This window comes from Xylocopa sonorina, chromosome 4 (assembly GCF_050948175.1).
Source record: "Xylocopa sonorina isolate GNS202 chromosome 4, iyXylSono1_principal, whole genome shotgun sequence".
Taxonomy (NCBI): domain Eukaryota; kingdom Metazoa; phylum Arthropoda; class Insecta; order Hymenoptera; family Apidae; genus Xylocopa; species Xylocopa sonorina.
This window is the reverse complement of record NC_135196.1, coordinates 13,348,978-13,366,895: the sequence shown is the minus strand read 5'-3', so window position 1 is coordinate 13,366,895 and position 17,918 is coordinate 13,348,978. Positions and strand designations below refer to the sequence as shown.

Below are 17,918 nucleotides of genomic sequence, written 5' to 3'. Positions count from 1 at the left end.
GGGAGAAAGAAAAAATTGCAATTGGAATTAAACCTCCTCTCTTTCTATGAAGCGATATCACCGATCTAGTTCATCTCGTGTGTTTATGCGACAATCAATTAGAGACAGTAACATAGTGTGCAAAACGAAAGGGAGATATTTATAAATGATCAACCTTCGCGCGAGAATCTAAATTATAAAATTATAATAAACAGCGAGTAATGGTACAGATATATGTATATATATATATATATAGAATAACGAGACTATTCGTATAATAATTAGAATAATAACGATAACAAGAGTAAGAATAATAACTATGTAATAACTTTTGCAACTGCGTAAGAGATAATTTGCTACAAACACAGAGTCTGGTCATGCAAATAATGGCCCGGGAGAAGGGGGGTTGGTTCGTTCTGCTTGGGTGATCGTTAAATCCGCGATTCTTCTTCCTTTTCCCTTTTAATGCTGACTCGCGGCTTTTATCGTGAAAATTCTGCCCTTTTTGCGTGTTTTCGTGCTCGCGGACCAAACAGACGGAACGCGAAAAAGACATAACAAAAAAAGAAAAAAAAAAAAAGAGTAACAATGAAACCGCCCCTCTCGGCACGCAGAACTCGCAAGGACGATCGTTTTAATGAGTAACAGACACAAGATATGTTAATCGTGAGACTCGTGAGATCGAAAGAGCTCGTTCTCTCGCATTTAATCGATCAATCGTTCGAGGGTAGGAGGATCGCGCAGAGACAACGTAGCCCCTCCTCATCACCCAAGCAATTCGTGTGCTGCCAGAAGCCGACTCGATAGAACCGCCGAAAGGGCCTTTTGGTTCGCGTGCGTGAATTACAAAACTTATAATAGACACACACATTCACTCACTACTAAAAAAAGCTACGGAAGTAAATTAGGAAAATAGAGGGAGAGAAAAGAAAGAAGAAGAAAAAAAATGTAAGAGATACAGAGATAAACGGATAGATAACGTCAGACATAGGAGGAGACAGAGGTGGTAAAAGGGTATCCATACGGGCGAGATGTATATATACGTATCCACGCCAGCGAACCAAACCGCCCGTTGGTGGCTGAACAAAGTCAGCGGTTATTGGCATTCTGTATATAAAAATGTGGAGATGGGATGTCGTAAAAGCTGTCAAATTAATAATATTCTACTGCAAATAAGTTCAACACTAGGTCAACTGCGACTCCGCAACCATAACAACAGAGCTATGTAATTACGCTCACGAACAAAAATGATAAATAGAAAAATGGTCAAACATAGAAAAACATGTGATTGTACATTGAAGAGATAGATAAAGACAGAGAGACAGAGAGAGAGAGAGAGAGAGAGAGAGAGAAAGAGAGAATACTAAAGAAAATTTTAATACGTCTATCCGACTCGAAGAGAGAGATCATGGCAGGTAAACTACAACTGGCAGACGATCGATGCACGGATCGTCTCGATATTTCTATACTTTTGGTTATCTTTCGCTACTTTTCGTTTTTGCCTTTTATTGGGTTCATTCGGTTGAAAGCTTTGTCAAAGTGTTCCGTGCGTTTTGCATGTCGTTAAACAAAAAGTAAAGTAAGTACACTATAGCGCGAAACCCGCGCGGACACGCGTTCCTGATTCTTGGCCCCGTGGTCTGATTTTGCGTTCTTCTTTTGTTTTTTTTTTTTTCAAAGCTCTCGTTTTTTTCTCTGTTACGCAATGCGTCAGAAGCTCTCTATGCAAGCGACAGGATTGTTCCGTGTTTTCGACTGGCGGTAGCGGTAAATTAGAATGGTCTGGAGAGCGTTCAGAGAGCGGGAAAAAAGTGTTGCACGTCACGTGGAGAATCGTTTCGAAAATTGACAAAAGCTATTAGTCTATCGCGATGGTATTTCTTTTTTTCTCTCTTTTTTTTTTCACGTTTCCTTTAATTGTTCTGGTTCAAACACGCGTGTTCTGCACGGTTGAATTTTGTGGATCACGCCATTGTCGTTTTCATGAAATTTGGCTAAATGCTTTTGAAATAAACGCGTAGGAGGATCGACGCGTACGAAATGTGATAATATAGGCTCGCGAGTTTCGGGGTGACTCGATGGAATTCGAAGCGAGATAGATACGCAACCGATGCTAATACGGTGGACTATTGATATTAATATACATGCAGTACACGCTCGGACATTACGAAACAACGGTCCATAGCCGTGAGAAATGTTTCTAGTGCGATTAAAAAATTAAAAAAAATAATAATAATAACAGATGCACAGAAAAGAGGGAAAGAGACGAATTAATTGAAGTATTTAAGCATTTTAGAATAAAAAAAAAATTGTACAGGATGTCCCAAGATAAATGATATTTTAATTAATCTTCAATTCTACGTAAGTAATCGACAATTGTAAAGTCCAACAAACATAAAGTCCAACAGAATAATCAGTTTCGTTGTATTCTCTGTGAGAAATGAACGAAAAGTTGTCTCTACCTTCGCTTGAAAAAAAAAATGGGAACATTAGCCTCAGAAACACTTGTTCAAACACCACTTATCTCCAAAGCACCCTGCATATAATTGCTGTTCAGATGTGGTTGCATTAGACGACGTATCTCGACACTAAGGTTGACAATTAACGCGCAACGTTAATGAAAAGAAGCGTAATCAAGACAATGGCATGATAGATATAATAATAAGTATATCTAATAACAATACATATGTATATAATCTATTATATGTATATATATATATAAAAAGTACATGGCAAACCGTTTAAATGGCAAGGTCGTACTAATTACTGAATAAGAAGCGTGCATCTCTTTCTTCGTGAATAGGTTCTGTTTGTAGGAGTTGGGTGGACGACAACGCTTTCGAAATAGCATAATAATAATGATAATAATAATAGTAACTGTCGATGTAATAATAATAATAATAATGATGATAATAATCATAATAATCATAATAATAATAGACAAACACCAGATAAGGCAGTGGTTATTCGCAGTTATAGTTGCGGTGAGCAGTCGTGAGGGAGATGCCCCCAAAAGCTACGTGTTAGCCAAAGTTACCTAAGGTTCGGGTGTCTACGTTCGATCGCTCCAACCCTTCACGGAAACAGAACAGAACTTCACTAAACGGAAGCTGAACGATAAAAAATGTTACTCACCAACGTGATACCAGAACGAACGTATAAAACAAGATTCGATGAATGTCTAGAACGATCGAACGTCACCCTCCCCTCTGTTAACCTTGAAGGTTAGCAGCATTAAAAGTTCGGGCTTGCATCAAAGCACCATGACGGTCTGCGCGAGAGTTAAACAGTCTCTTTTTAGTTGCGACGCCCGCGAACTGGAGGCCCCCAAAGGCTCGACCAAGGGTGTCCCGTCGAAGCTCGGGAAGATCGTCCAATTCGCAGGCCGGTAACGCGCGTTTTCCGCTACACCACAGAAACACCACACGGCTAATGGACACCTGTCCTGGTCCATGTGCGACAGGATCGTTGTTAACAAACAAGAAACAAAAAAAAAAAAGAGAAAAAAAAAGGTAAATGAGAGGTAACACAGGCACATTACCACGCATGCATCTCGAAAACTCGTTTCACCTGTTCAATCAGCGTCTGGCGCTTCTAATGCAGACCCGAGACTGGGTAAAAAACTGGTTACAATAATGAGTCTACCTGTCCGCAGCTGTCTGTGTAGACGACACAGTGAGCGTTTTGAGGGACCACTTGGGCCCCGACAGTGGCTAAGGCTGCTAAGGCGATCCACATGCAGCAAACGAGGCAGTGTTCGGTACGGTTTTTTTTTTTATATCATTTTTTTCCAAAGTATTTGGTGGTAGTAGTTTTTTTTTTAATTATTATATATTATTATTATTTTTTTTTTTTTTGATTTGGTTTATTCATGGTTGTTTCATTACCAGTCGGTCGAATTCGGTGAAGAAGGCACCAAAATCAAAGTGAAGCACGCCGAACGTGCCCTCGGAGCACCCAGGTACATGTACACGGATAAAGAAAGAATTCGAGTATGTTGTAGGTAGTAGTAGTAGTAGTTGTTGGTATATATATTTTTTTTTCGGTTCAGGATAGGTATTTTATTTTTTTTTTTTTTTAAATCATTGTCGCATTAGTCGTTGCATCGTTCGTTGGAAGATGTCCACCAAGAAAGGGGGGATGCGGAGGCAGAGAGATATTCGTGTTGGTTATTTTTTTTTTTTTGCAGCGAGTTTGTTGGTTTTTTTTTGTTTTATTTCGATGATGGACATGGTCGCAACGGTTGTGTTATTTGGTTATTTTCCGATCGGTGCGTGGACAAAAAAATGTGGACGGCGGGGGACGGCGAAGGGGACGACGGTTCGCAACGGAATGATAGAGCGAGCATCGTGGATGATGAAGAGAGTGTGTTACCGCCGCGTACCGGAAACCACCGCGCGTTCGCGAGCATGAAACGATGCGTGTGGCCGCGTGTACGTAATAATCGTTGGTGTTCGTTTAAAAAATGATTATCTCGTAGTTGTTGGTTGTTGTTGTTGTTGTTGTTGTTGTAATTTTCGTTGTTTGTTAATGACACAGGATGAATGCATGTACCAGGGTGTACAGAACATATACGCGGACACGTATATGCGGATGCGTCGTAAATTGCACGGTAAATTGCGATTATTGTTGTCGTTGTTCCACGGGTGATGATCGGACATGGCGGCGATAATGCGGCGGCGGTGCACACATACCAAGCCAGCGTTCAAATATCCAGATGTATGCGGTGTACGTGTGTTCGAATGTCGTGTCATCGGCCACGTGTGTGATACGTATTTGACGAATTGAGAAACAGAAACAGAGGGAGTATCCAAACGCCGTACAACACGTGCAAAATGGTGAACGCGGTGGAGAAGTATAGTACCCGGGGCGATGTAGGCGACCGGAAGCGAAATAATTATAAAAAAAGTAAGAAGTGAGAACGAGAAACGAAAAGAGAGAGAGAGAAAAAAAAAAGACGAATAAGTTCGAGGAACGATTCGTGAGACAGCCCATCACCGAGATTCGTTCGTCGACCGAGCGTCGATGTCGCGTGTGACCGTAGTCGTCGGTGATGTGGAAGCGGGCGCGTGTGACGACACAGAGAGATTTATAAATAATCGTAAACGTGACACGTGTGAGGAGAATTCGTTCGCGGGACGAGAATCCCCGCGGCAGAAAACGAGAGATCGTGTGAAGAGGGAAAACGGCGAGAGAAGAATGGCGGGCGAAGTCAGGGCAGAGGGACGGAGGGTGGACGGGACGCGACGAGGGCGAAGCGCGCGAAACGGTTCGATGTCGCACAGGGTTCGGTTCGTTCCCAGCGCACGGATCGGGAAATGGTCACAATCGCCACATGAATGTAATTAATCGGAGAAGGAGACGGGATTGGATTTCGCCGGCAGTCGTCGCAGATTCCGTGGGACGGGCGGCGGGATAATTCAGGCACGTGCGGCGTTTCAGGATCAATTTCGTGGGGGGCGTTGGGTGATTCGGGTACGTGCGTCGGAGGAGCCGGGTTGTGCGGTCGTTTGGGCGGGCGTCGGGCGTAGTGGTGGATCGTGATCGTGAATCGGTCGACGGGACCGGAATGAAAGCGTTCACGAGGACGGAGATCAAACAATTGTATGCGTGGTAATTGTCGGTCGAAAGACGTGCGTTGGAAATCCAGGCGAGGGCAAGCATGAAACAGAAAGTTTAAAGAGAAGATTATGAACGATCGCGGGAGTCAACGTGCAACTGATTGATTTTGCTATTGGGTCGCATGTGTACGCTGTAAATCATTCTCTTTGCTCCCTGCTGGTGTACCTGTAATACCGTACCGTCCGTTCGGACCATGCGTCTGGGGGGTGCAACCAACAATTATGGGGCTGTTGCATCGCTCTTTGCATTCTTTACGGTACCGTGATCTTCTAATTTTTCGATTGTCGTTATCCCCGCACATAGTCTGAACGGAGAGCACGCGTGTGCGTGTGTAGATGCGTGTACGTGGGGGCTTGTGTTACGCTTCAAGAAACAAACAAAGTACAATACAGTTCATAGCAATGATGTTTAGCTACGGTACTAACAGGATTTCTCGTTCCTTGATCGAGCAGCTTGTTACAAGGAAATCGAGAACCCCGAACGATATCGTATTCGTTCGAACCAAATGCAGTCGTGCTGTATCTTCGCTATTTATACATATATATAGATATGTACATACATACAATTAAAAGTTCGTGTTCGCATGCGCTTAAGCTTCGTTGTTGACTCTGTCGGTTTGTATGCGAGTCGGTGTGTTGTACGTGTCCTGAGACATATGTGTGTATCGTGTGTGTGTGTGTGTATAGACACCATGCGTGTGCAATGTAACGACGATGTGAGGCATTGTTAAAAATCGAGTCGCAATTATGAAATTAAAATAGACAGAGACAGAGAGAAAGTAGAGATTGCGTGAGAAAAGACATAGAAATAGAGATAAAGAGATATAGCAAAGAAACTTTTATTTCGTTCGTACATGATAGCGGTGAAAGATACAAAGAAGTACGAGCACAAGCCATCGGTATCATTTGTGTATCATTTTTTTTTTTTTCTTTTTTCATCTTCTACGGAAACGCGTGGTCGCGTGTGGAAGCCGTTAAGTATGTACGATTCTACGTGAGCGCTAATCAAAAATACAGAGAAGCGATCTATCGCGTCTAAAGAGAGGCTCTCGCTGCTAAAACGAGACGACCAATTAATTAATCGTGAAGCTCGTAGTGCTTGAAGCTTGCATATGCGACAAAATAAAGTGCTACTGCGATACTTACATCGGAAAGAGTGCTTCACATCGGTTTCTATATTGACACAGGTGTATATGGAATGGACAGAACCGTGATCGAAACTCCGTTGCCTTTGGCAACGATTCCACGCGGGCACTTTTAAGCACACCCACTACCCTACGCTCCAAGTTAAAACAATTACGAAACGCGATATGGGTTTTGTCCATTCATATCCACCGATCGGCCGTCAAACGTTGGACGTTAGAGTGCGGCGATAAACCATCGGTCAAATCGTCCTGGTCATTCGAGTGTGCAGCTCCGGTTTAATTTGCTCCAGCTCTGTTCGCGCGGTGCCATGAACATTTATTCTACGTATTCGCGATACGTAATGGCATCGACGAGTAGGTGGGTTTCGCGCGTTTCAGGAACCGACGCGGCCGCACCGCTGCGGCTGCGTCTGCGTCTGCGTGCACGCGTACGTTTCGTGTCACTCTAAAGTACGGTGAAAATTGTGTTCAACAAACGAATGCCCCGAAAAAACTACCGCCCGAAGAAAAGAGAATTCGAACGTTGTCGCTCGACGAAAGAGGACCTCGAGTTGAATCGGTCGTTCGATCGGGGAGGGTTGCTCCAGAGGGAGAAGCGACGAGCGTCAATTGTTCGCCGATCTCGCGTCAATGTAAAAATGTCTTCTCAAAGGTTTCAATTTAATCTCACGGGAAATTTTATAATATGGACTCCACCCGTGCCCTCGTCGCTTTTCCACAACCACCCTTGTCATATTCTTTCCCCCGTTATTCTCTTTTCGAATGCACTTTCGTATAGTCTTTTTCCGTTTCTTTTTTGCCTCCGTAGTCCGATGACACAGAACGTCGCGTGGCATGGAATCGTGAGTGGTCGAACAATTTTGCGTAGCACTCTTCTCGCCTTTGAATCGCAAGGCAGTTTTTAAAGCGATCGAAACAGGTGAGGAGGCCTCGGCGCGGTACGGTACTGTACAACATACGTATACTTGATGCGATCAAAAGCGTGGGTTATTTTATATGCGTGCGTACACGTTCCGTACGTACATATATAAAATATACATAGGTTATAAATATATAGAGATATGTAGATGGATGTAGCCTGTTTCGGTGACACACCCTTTGGAATCACGATCGCCCGGTAAGACGTTCTCATCGACGGTTACCGAGCCAGGACGTGTTTCAAAGGTCTCTCCTCCATGTGCCAAGCAATTACAAAACAATTCAGTAGGCACACGCGCGACTTTCTTACGCAGGCGAATAGCGGCGAAATAATATAATAATCGAAGCTGAATAAGAAGCCGACCGAACGCAAGGGTGGATTACTTGGATTAGAGCTTAACTCGAGGAAGGCCGATATCTCCATACCTTTCTATCATTATTTTTCCATCGTATTTCCAGTCATCTCTCGTTCCTTTGTTAACACGGGCAAATTCAATTTTACTTGGACGTGTTTCTCTTTGAACCTGCTTCAATCTTCTATCCAGCAATTTTAAGAATTTTTTTCCACGAAGACTGTTTCAACGACAAGAGGTGACTGCTCGCAAATGCGCGATATACAGAGGACTCAGAATTCTGCGTATCGACCTTCCTCCCGACAATTATTAGTAAAGTCGTTACGGAATAGGGATGAGGGGAGTCTAATGTGGCGATTGTTGATCAAATCGTGGACGATGGAGCGGAACGTGACGACGTGATAAGATATACGGATAATATACCTAGATATCACTCCTTCGTGCCTCTGAATTTCGCAACTAAAGCGCAGGAGAAGCTGTGGTAGAGGCGGGAGAGGGTCGGGACGTGTATATATACATACGTACACGCACGTATGTATATGTATAACAACATAATTTTACGGTTAGAGAAGAAGAAGTAGATAGTAGAAGGAAAAGAAGACACAGCGAGCCGGTAGCACTCGCTCGGTGGCGTTCATCGTAGTATAAAAAAGCGGCTAACATCTACGAAGTTTTAGAAAAAAAATAAAAAAATTAAAAAAAAAAGAGATGAAGAATAAGAAGAAGAACGACCATGTGCTTGGCATCTGTCTAAGTTGTGCGCTCTCTCAGGCGAGAATAGGACGAATCTCCCGCGGCAAGGAACGAAAGTTAACACGCGAGAATTTGAACGGCCGCTTTCGTTTCCTCTCTTTCTTTCTCTCTCCCTTTCTCTCTTGATCCGTCTTGATCGCGCGAACAATCGCGACAGCGTCGAAAACGAACCGAGAGAAAAGGAATGCCGAGCGGGATCGCGCAAACGGCAATCGCAAGAGAGAAGACGCGGATCGTTGCCGATGATTCGATTGCCTTTCTCTGTCGGTGCTGAATAAATTTGGAGGCGAATTCTCGGACGAACGGCGGACGGAAAAATTTAATAAATATTTAATCGAATGGCGGGAGGGTGTAGGAAAAAAGTACAATGTAAATAACGATGCAAGCACCAAGTCGAATAGACTGTCGAAGGATATTAAAAACAAGGGAAGCAGGAAGCGAGGCTAAGATTGTGAGCAATAATGGGCGCAATATTGAGTAATACACGAGTATGTATACATATATACGTATAGTATGCATAATACGCATGTATATATGTATATATATATAAATATAAATATTACAAGGGATTATATAGCGAGTTCTCGGGAAGTTCTGTTTCGATAGAAAGAGATGAAATAAGAAGAAGCATTAATAAAACAAATATTCATGCATTTCTCAAGCATTATTATTACAAATACTGGCTGACTCCTTGACAAACCCCGTGAGCGTGCACGCGCAAAAACGCATTCGGGACCTCGAAGACTCATTTGCATCATCGTTTCAATTTTCATTCGTTCTCTCAATTCTTTTTTTTTTTTTCATTTTCCTTTAACTGTTGCTGTTGTTCCAGTTTCATAATATTGTTTCTGCCTAACACCGTCTATTTCCTTTCAAACGATTCCCTTCCTTTCCTGTCCTACCCCTTTTACTTCCGACATTACGTCAGTCACATCTGCGTGGCTCTTTTTCTCCGAGAGTGGACGACGCAAGCTACTCGCGGCTAATAAATCGTACACTCCTACATCGTATCATCTACCGTGCGTGACATGTAGCATCGTTCGTAGCCGTCGACAACCGTACGAAACTCCGAGCTATCCCTCAACACTTCGAGACTGGACGACGGTGCCGTTCGTTTCTTTCTCTACTCTCGTTCCTCGACGAGTCTTCTCGCCGCGCGGTTATCGTTAAACCGATATCGTGCAACGCGTACCACGCGCTTAACGCATGCCTCTCTGTCCACGAGACGCGATCTGCGGATCGTCGTATCGCGTTTCGTTCGTCAACTCCCGCGTACCTGAGCTTAACGTCGATTTTCAGCTGCTTTTACTCGACGTCCACGGACGATTACGCGCCCAGGCTGCGACCCTCTGGGGTTGCGTTTCGCGTACGTGCACGCGCGCGACGCATTGCCATTTTGTCGCGCGTGCACGCAATCATGTACGACGATTGAGAAGAAGACGAGAAAAAAAAGAGAAAAAAAAAGACTGGAGACCAAACTGTACGCGATAATAAATAGCTGGTACGCGCGTAATGTTAAGTTAGTTGCGCCGTGAAACGTGGATCATCTTACATTGTTTATAATTCTTAGCTTTTAGACATTTTATGTATATATTATCTATATGTATATATATATATATAATATTTATAATAAGGTCGGCACGGTTCACGGGATAATCACCTGTCGCCGTCGCCGCTCGGTTATCCCGCGAACCACGTCGACCGATATTTGCTTCGTTGCACGATATCTGGATGCAACATTAATCGATAGGTACACTTACGTTCGTATTTAATATAAATATAATTATCATGTATCGTGTAGGTATCGTATATAATATATATTAGACGTTAGGTGCTTTCATAAATGTGTTTCTCCCGAGAATTACTCCCGTGTAACTCTGTTTACACGTGTGACGTCTGTGTGCAACGGCGTACGAGTGCAAGGGGAAGGCACTTCCGCTGTTTTTTTCGATCGATGCCTCCACGGAAATCTTAGGACCGCGTAACTCTCCACTCTCGTGGAGACATTCCAAGACGATAAGAACAAAAAACGAAAAAGAAAAAAAAAAACAAGAAACGGACAGATCGAGATCATTTTAGATCTCGGATGCAGTTCTAGGATTTCACAGTGAGGATCTAGAAAAAAAACCAGTCACCCTCTCGATAGTGTACGTACAAGTGTGAACAGCGAGTTAAGGAACCCTGGAGTTGTCGGTTCGTGTGCGTGACTCGTTAGAAACCAGAGAACAACCCATACAACCTATGCGTGTCTTCCGCGCGAGGTATTCCAGCTTGTGTGGCCGTCGAATTCGTTCACGAACCGTGTAGTACCGTCATTTTACGTGTCTTCGTGTGCAGGGTGCATTCGAAGGTAGCAGTCGAAGTTCGATATAGCACGCGATAGCTTCTTAAAGTAGCGACGGACAAGAAGACAAAACTTTTTCTAATGGTATTACTTCTGCTCGTATTTATATTCCGATTATTCTGTTTAATTTCCTCAATTTCCTTAAGTCCAATTTCCTTCGATGCTTGTTCCAAACGCACCCTGTAATCGCGTGCGTGTGCATGTAGAAATCGAGGTGTACGTGTACGTGGTATGTCCGTGTGTCGTCTATGGATACGTATCTGTCAGTGTTATACATCGAAAACGTACTATCACAACGAATCCGCCGATTTTCACTTTTATTCGCGAAGTGTCCGCGCGTTTAGCCGCGAGAGGGTGAAGTAAACCCCTTCGCCTGTTACATTTGCTCAACGAACGATACGAGATAACCGCGTTACACTCTGCCGCTATGGAAGACTGTGTGTTCCTGAACGATGTTGCGCCAGGGTTGAGAGGATACCATGAGAAACAGGTCACGAATCGTCTCGCTATTTTTGTGCGTGTGGCGCGCACATTCCGCGTACGTATGCAAGGGTGTGTGTGTGTGTCTGTGTTTGTATGTGTGTGCTGTGTCGTGGATTCGACCGCGGCGAAGGGGTTGCGTTCGAGTCTCGCGGCCAAAACGAGAAAGGAACCGGGGGTGCGAACGAAAGCGCGCGTTTGCGAATTTCCTCTTTCAGAGGTGTTCGATCCTCGATCGATAGCTTTTGATTAAAGTAACGACACTTAAATTTACTCTCCGCTTTGTTTGACAATTGTTCGTTTCAGTACGGTTCGAAGAAAATTCATTTATCGTTTGCCAGTTCATTTTCTTATCTCATTCGTTTTTCCGTAGTACTCCACGGCTCCTTTCCATCGATTTACACGATCCTCTCCTCTCCTCCATTGTGTGTGCCAGCGAATACTTAATGTATGTATATATATTACATGTACATATCTATACATACAATATAACCATCTCTTTTTTTATACGTAAGGAAAATTATTATTTACACGTATATAGATCTACTATATATTTAAATATATATATAGGCATATTTATATATATATTTTTTTTGTTTCGTCGTTAGTTATTATCGTCATCATCATTACCGTATCGTCGTAATCGTAGTCCCGACTAAAACGAACTTTCAAATCACTGGCAGACACGTGTACGGATACGCCATTCATTTTCTATCGGGTGTCAGAGAATTTTCCTTTCCGTTTCGCGCGTACGTAACATAATCTCCGCTCCGAACGTGCTTCTCTCGCGTGCACTCGAATTAATTACTGTTCGATAAGAAATGCACAAATATATATTATAATATGTATGTATGTATATATGTATACTAATTACTTCGACGTGTACGCGTATGTAGATATATATGTATTATATATCTCATTTGTTCTCCTTTGACGAGTGGTGTTCGTGTGTATATTGTTGAACGTTTTTGTGCGGTCGTGTAATATCGTTTAATGCGCATGTGAACTCGTTTCAAGTGTATTTCGTCTCTCTTTCGTTAATTACTCTCTTCGTTGATCACGCAATTTCATTCGGGAGGAGACGTCTCCCACGACATACAGATTTTTCGATCCTTCTCATCGACGCTACCTTAGTCTCCCGCTGTTTCAGTCGCTCTGTATCTCCTCCCCACGCGAAATCGATCACCCCTCTTTAGGTTAGTGTATTTGTTTGTTCTTCCTCTACTCCTATCCGCTAATCGCGTAAAAATGCATGGTGTTTCTTTTTTTTTTCTTTTTTCTGTATTTTTCTTTTTCTTTTCTCGTTACTTTTTCGCATTTGCTGCTGTTGTTGGTGTTTCTCCCTTTTACAACGCTATCTATGTGTAATTCCATTTTGCGCTTGCCGCTTCGTTTCTCCTCTCGGCTAAATGCATAAGCTCGTGAGTTGCAATTGACGAGGTTCACTGTGTGCATTCTCGGAACTCCCCCGAATTGAATCCGCGAAGGTCGGAAAGGGTTGCCTTCGGTGTTTCACACGCTATTACATGCTAATAGATAAATATATATATATATGTATATATTTATATTATGTATATGTGTATACGTATGTTATGTATACGAATAATCATAGCACTAGATAAAATGATGTAGGACGAAGTCTCTCTGCTAAAATCTATGCATGTACGCTTTAATCATACGAATCAAAAGGATCGCCCGAACACGATGGCGTTTCCACTTCAATCTCATCGATGTGCAAGGTGTTTCTAGGAAACATACGTTACTCTCTATAATAGTTCTCGATTAATACCCTAGAGCTAATTGGAAAGGGCGGAAGTCGGGTCGGTAGAAATTTCAGTGACGACTTCGATGGGTAAAACCAGTCTCAATGTCGAAGACCGATGTCCTCGAACGCGACGCGTGGCATCGACTAAAAAAAAAAAAAAAAGCGGAACGACGACTGAAAATTACGATCGACAACGTGATGGTATTCGTAAGCAAAATGAAAAATCGTTCCGATCCTCGTTTCCCTTTCCGATCGCGCTGCGCCGTCTCTTTCCTTAATCCGTCCCGCTTACCCTCTCCGTCTGCTTAAACGGTAAACCCTATGGACGATAAACGAATAAAAATAATTGTAAAATCTGTGAAACGAAAAACGAACAATATTATATAAATAGCGGATAAAACCGGCCGATTTCGATGGATCCGCGCGACGTATCCAAGGAATATAAATATTATAACGAGCAATCGACTGAGAACGGACTCGAACGGCTGACTGAGAGTATAACGGTATAATAATAATAATAATAATAATAATAATAATGATAATAATACGTATTCTACGACTTAAAAAGGCAAGCTCTGTGTCCACGTGTACGCACGTAACAGTGACTTAGGCCGAGCATCGTTTTCCGTCCCCATCTTGGCGTGGGGAATAAAAAATATATAGAATATATATGTATATATAGAACAAACATCGATAATAAGAGTACGATAATAATCCGACGAGGGAACGACTCTCGCGGTAGTTAGACACCGACAAACGAAATAATCATTCGAAAACAAAACGGAACAAATAGGCCGTCGCGTGGCGACCGGTCGCAACATATAGAAAATTTCAACAAATCGTTACTCGATCGTCGTCCCCGCCAATCGCGTGTAAAATAATAACTCTGGCCAAGACGGCGAATCATTGTTTTCTTTCAGAAGCTACAACTAAGGGAACGTTACACGTTACCTCTAAAAGGTACGCTAGGGCGCGATAAAAGGAAAGAGGGGAAAGAAACATACGAACGAAAATAAAATTAATAAAACTGGGGCAAAGGGAGAGAGAGGGGGGGGGGGGGGAAGGTGGAAAAACGCTAAACGATTGCTCCGATGGCTCGTGAAAATATTGTTACGCGATGCGAACGATTGGCAAGTACCGGTTCCCTTTGAGACACAGACAAGAAGGGAGAAAAGAAAACGCGAAACGATCGGTAGGATCGAGCGTCCCGCGCGGGCGTCTCGCGGCCGCGAGACGAAAGGATCGTTCGAATCGCAAGAAACAGGGTGAATCCGGAAAACTGTCCGCGGCGTTAGTTTTCTATCCTTCGCGCGCGAGCATTCACGTACGAAATGCTCGAAATGGAATCGGGTCAATAAGGCACTGTTCACCGACAATGTCTGACTAGAAAATGAATCTATTTTTCGGAACTCTTGTTTGTTTGTCTGTTTGCGTTTCTCATCCCTTATCTCGACGTTTCGTTTCTCGTTTCGCATCCGCTCGCTGGGTGTTCTCTCTTGTCTTGATCAGAAAACTGGCAAGCATCGCAGTCTCCTTATACGCAATATTCAATTCCTTATACACTAAAATCCTACGTGTAAGCGCACACGCGTACACCGTGTGCACGGCTCGTACACGTTCAACGTGATCGCATCGAATTCTCTCCCTAAATCGAAAAGTGGCTGGTACTAGGCAACGTTGATCGAAAGTTCGGTGTCCAATTCCATGTACGTTCTACGCTGACTCCGCGAGAAAGTATATACGTCGAACGAACAGAAAAACGGAGACGCGTGACAAAATATTCATCCCTCCCCCATGCTCCTCGAAGAGAAGCGTGGACCTGATGACTATATGACACGCGTTCCCAATAAAAAATAAGAAATAGGGAGAGAAAAAGAGAAAAAAAGAGAAAGATAGAGAGAGAGAAAGAGAGAACACACCGAGGGGCCCAGAAGAAGGAACCAGAACGCACGGCGACGGAACCGGGGACGTGAACCGTCCCAAGCTCGAGTCGACCGGCTACAAAATCGTTTACGAGGTCTTCATCTTTTTGTACGGTTGCATGATCACCCCAGAGCTGACTGGGATCGCGACCTGCGGTTGAGCCGCGATCGTCGCCGGGTTCGGAATCTGTTGTATCTGCGGGACACCAGCGGCCGCGACCCCAGCAGCGACACCAGGCACGTTCCCAGCACCCTGTAGGACCATGTACGGGTTCTGGACGTAAGGATTGCCTTGGACCGCGGTTGGTGCACCAGGTACGGTTGGTATCGAGGCTTGAACGTAAGGATTCGGCAGGATCTGTTGCCTTATCAGGGAGTAGGGGTTGATCGGGGTGCCAGCGGGTGGTCTCGAGTAGGCGAGAATGCCAGCGGACAGAGGGGACGTCAGAGCGCCTGGGATACCGTGTAGATTAGGGATGACTGGCCTTGGTGTCGCTGCTGTCGGTGGGAGACCAGCGACCGCTGGATTCCCGGCTGCCGCGGCCGCGGCTGCGGCCGCTGGGTTCACCAGGGCCTGTTTGTTCAACGCTACACCGGTGTAGTTCAAAGCTGTCAGTTGATTGATGCCGTAAGACTGCGAGGCCTGGGACAGCTTGAGGGCTTTCGCGTAATTCTTCTGGGCGACCTCCTTCGCGAGGGCTGCCGGGTCGAGGTGCCCTGGCAGTCCGGACGCGACGCCCAGGCTGTTCAGCATGTTCAGGCCGGCCATACCCGAGGCGTTGTAATTGGACATCGATACCATGTTCGTGACCGACGGCACGTTCGTCATGTTGGCCATCGAGACCATGTTGACCACGCCTGGCATCGAGGTCAGGCCCGCGACCGAGGTCAACGGGCTCATCGCGGTCTGCGCGCTAGCAGCGGACATCGCCAGTTGGTTCTGTAACTGTTGCTGGTGTTGCTGTTGCAGCTGGTGCTGTTGTTGCTGGTGTTGCTGCTGCTGCTGTTGCGCCTGTTGCTGTTGGTGGTGCGCGTGCTGTTGCGCCTGTTGCTGTTGTTGCTGCTGCTGTTGTTGTTGTTGCTGTTGCTGCTGTTGTTGTTGCTGTTGTTGCGAGAGCTGGGTCGAGGGGCTCGCGTGATTCAATTCGGGGGAGTTATGCGCGTTTTCGGCATCGTGATTCTGCGTGGCATTCGGCTGCTTGTTACTGCCGTTACTATTGTTACTGTTATTATCGGCGGTTGGAGGTGGTGGCGGTGGGTTGTTGCAGGGATCCATCAGCACGCCATTGTTGGCGTCGGCGCAGTTATTGACTGTGGCGCCACCGGTTCCCTGGGAGGAGGAGGAGGACTGAACCACCACCGCGTGGTGGTTGCTTTGCACGTTCGGGGGTTGCACGACCGATTGGTTAGAGGTTTGGGTGGGTAGGGGTGGTGTTCCAGTGTACTCACATGACACAGGCACGAAAGGCTGCTGCAGCTGCATTAACTGTTGATAGGTCGTCGCGCCGGTCGGCTGATAGACCGGCATGCCGGACTTGTCGCCCGCCGGTCGTTTATACGGAACCATTCCTGGGAAGGCCTGTAAAACAGAAGCGGTGGAAAATGTGCGTGATTAGTAAGAACGATGGTTTGATTATTCGCGCGCGGACGTGTCACGCGGAACGAGCCCTCGACTTTGTCCATTTTTTGGTACCCTTTCCCCTTTTTTTCCCGACAATGGAAAGGGTAACTTTTCTATGACCCAATGGATTTCGATACGGTTTTTCTCGCGTAAAAATGTAACTCTACGATGAATTGAAAAAGTACACACTACCCATAGATTGGTTTTTTTTTTATTGTATCAACGTTGAAAACACCCGAGACTCGAACACGAAATAGTCTATAAATTTCGTAACGACGCGATTGGGTTTTCGAGACTTTCTTAAGAAGCAACGATAGAAGAAACGCGTCGTTCTCGTTTAATTCCCCTTATCCATAGCTTATAAATCGTTTTTACTTTCTTATGATTCAGTGGTTAGATTCAGCACTTACAAAGTTCTCGTAGTAGAACGATCCGACAGACTTCATGTCCATCTGCAACAAAGACAGGATCGGTTTCAACTAATTTCGAGGAGGAGGTTGTACGAGTTGCGTCTGTATAATTGGATTTTCGGAGGAAGATGAGAGATAGATAGAAACAGAGAAAGAAAGAGAGAGAGAGAGAGTGAGAGAGAAAGAGACATAGATAGAGAAAAGGGGTTAGGGAATAGTTGATCGTATCTCAGAGAAATAGAATTAGGTGGTCGATGGGGTGGGAGAAGGGGTGAAGGTGGCATACAACACGATAAAAGTAGGTGGCAATAGTACTAGTAGTAGTTAGTTAGTAGTTAGTAGTAAATAGTAGTGGTAGTAGTGTGTAAAAGTTGTGCCGATGACGCAGCTTGCGGCGACGTTCCCAAATGACGACGTTCGTTGTTGGATAACTGTAAAATTCTCGTCTCTTTTCTTTTTTTTTTTTTTTTTTTTCTGTACTTTACTTTTTTGCCTCACTTTTTCGTCTCGGCTGTTTCGTTCTATTCGATCGTAAACTGTACTCGCTCGTTTCCGTTTTACTTTCGCAATCCCAGCATTTCGGTACGATATCGAGGAAGCGTGTCGG

At 44.5% G+C, this 17,918-nt stretch overlaps 1 protein-coding gene across 13 annotated transcripts in view; it reads right to left on the bottom strand.

The window, feature by feature from the left end:
• The window catches only part of LOC143422703 (protein muscleblind), a 339,744-nt gene that overhangs the window by 4,529 nt on the left and 317,297 nt on the right, over positions 1-17,918 (bottom strand). For 9 of the 13 annotated variants that reach the window (XM_076893527.1, XM_076893526.1, XM_076893529.1 and 6 more), the window contains 2 exons: positions 17,312-17,353; positions 15,258-16,859 (listed from right to left, as the gene is read on the bottom strand). In XM_076893527.1, coding sequence (XP_076749642.1) covers positions 15,369-16,859; positions 17,312-17,353 — 1,533 coding nt within the window. In that variant the 3' untranslated portion in view covers positions 15,258-15,368. Of the gene's footprint in view, positions 1-3,624; positions 3,699-15,257; positions 16,860-17,311; positions 17,354-17,918 lie in introns of those variants that run through there. The other 4 variants (XM_076893533.1, XM_076893535.1, XM_076893538.1 and 1 more) reach the window with 3 other exon arrangements.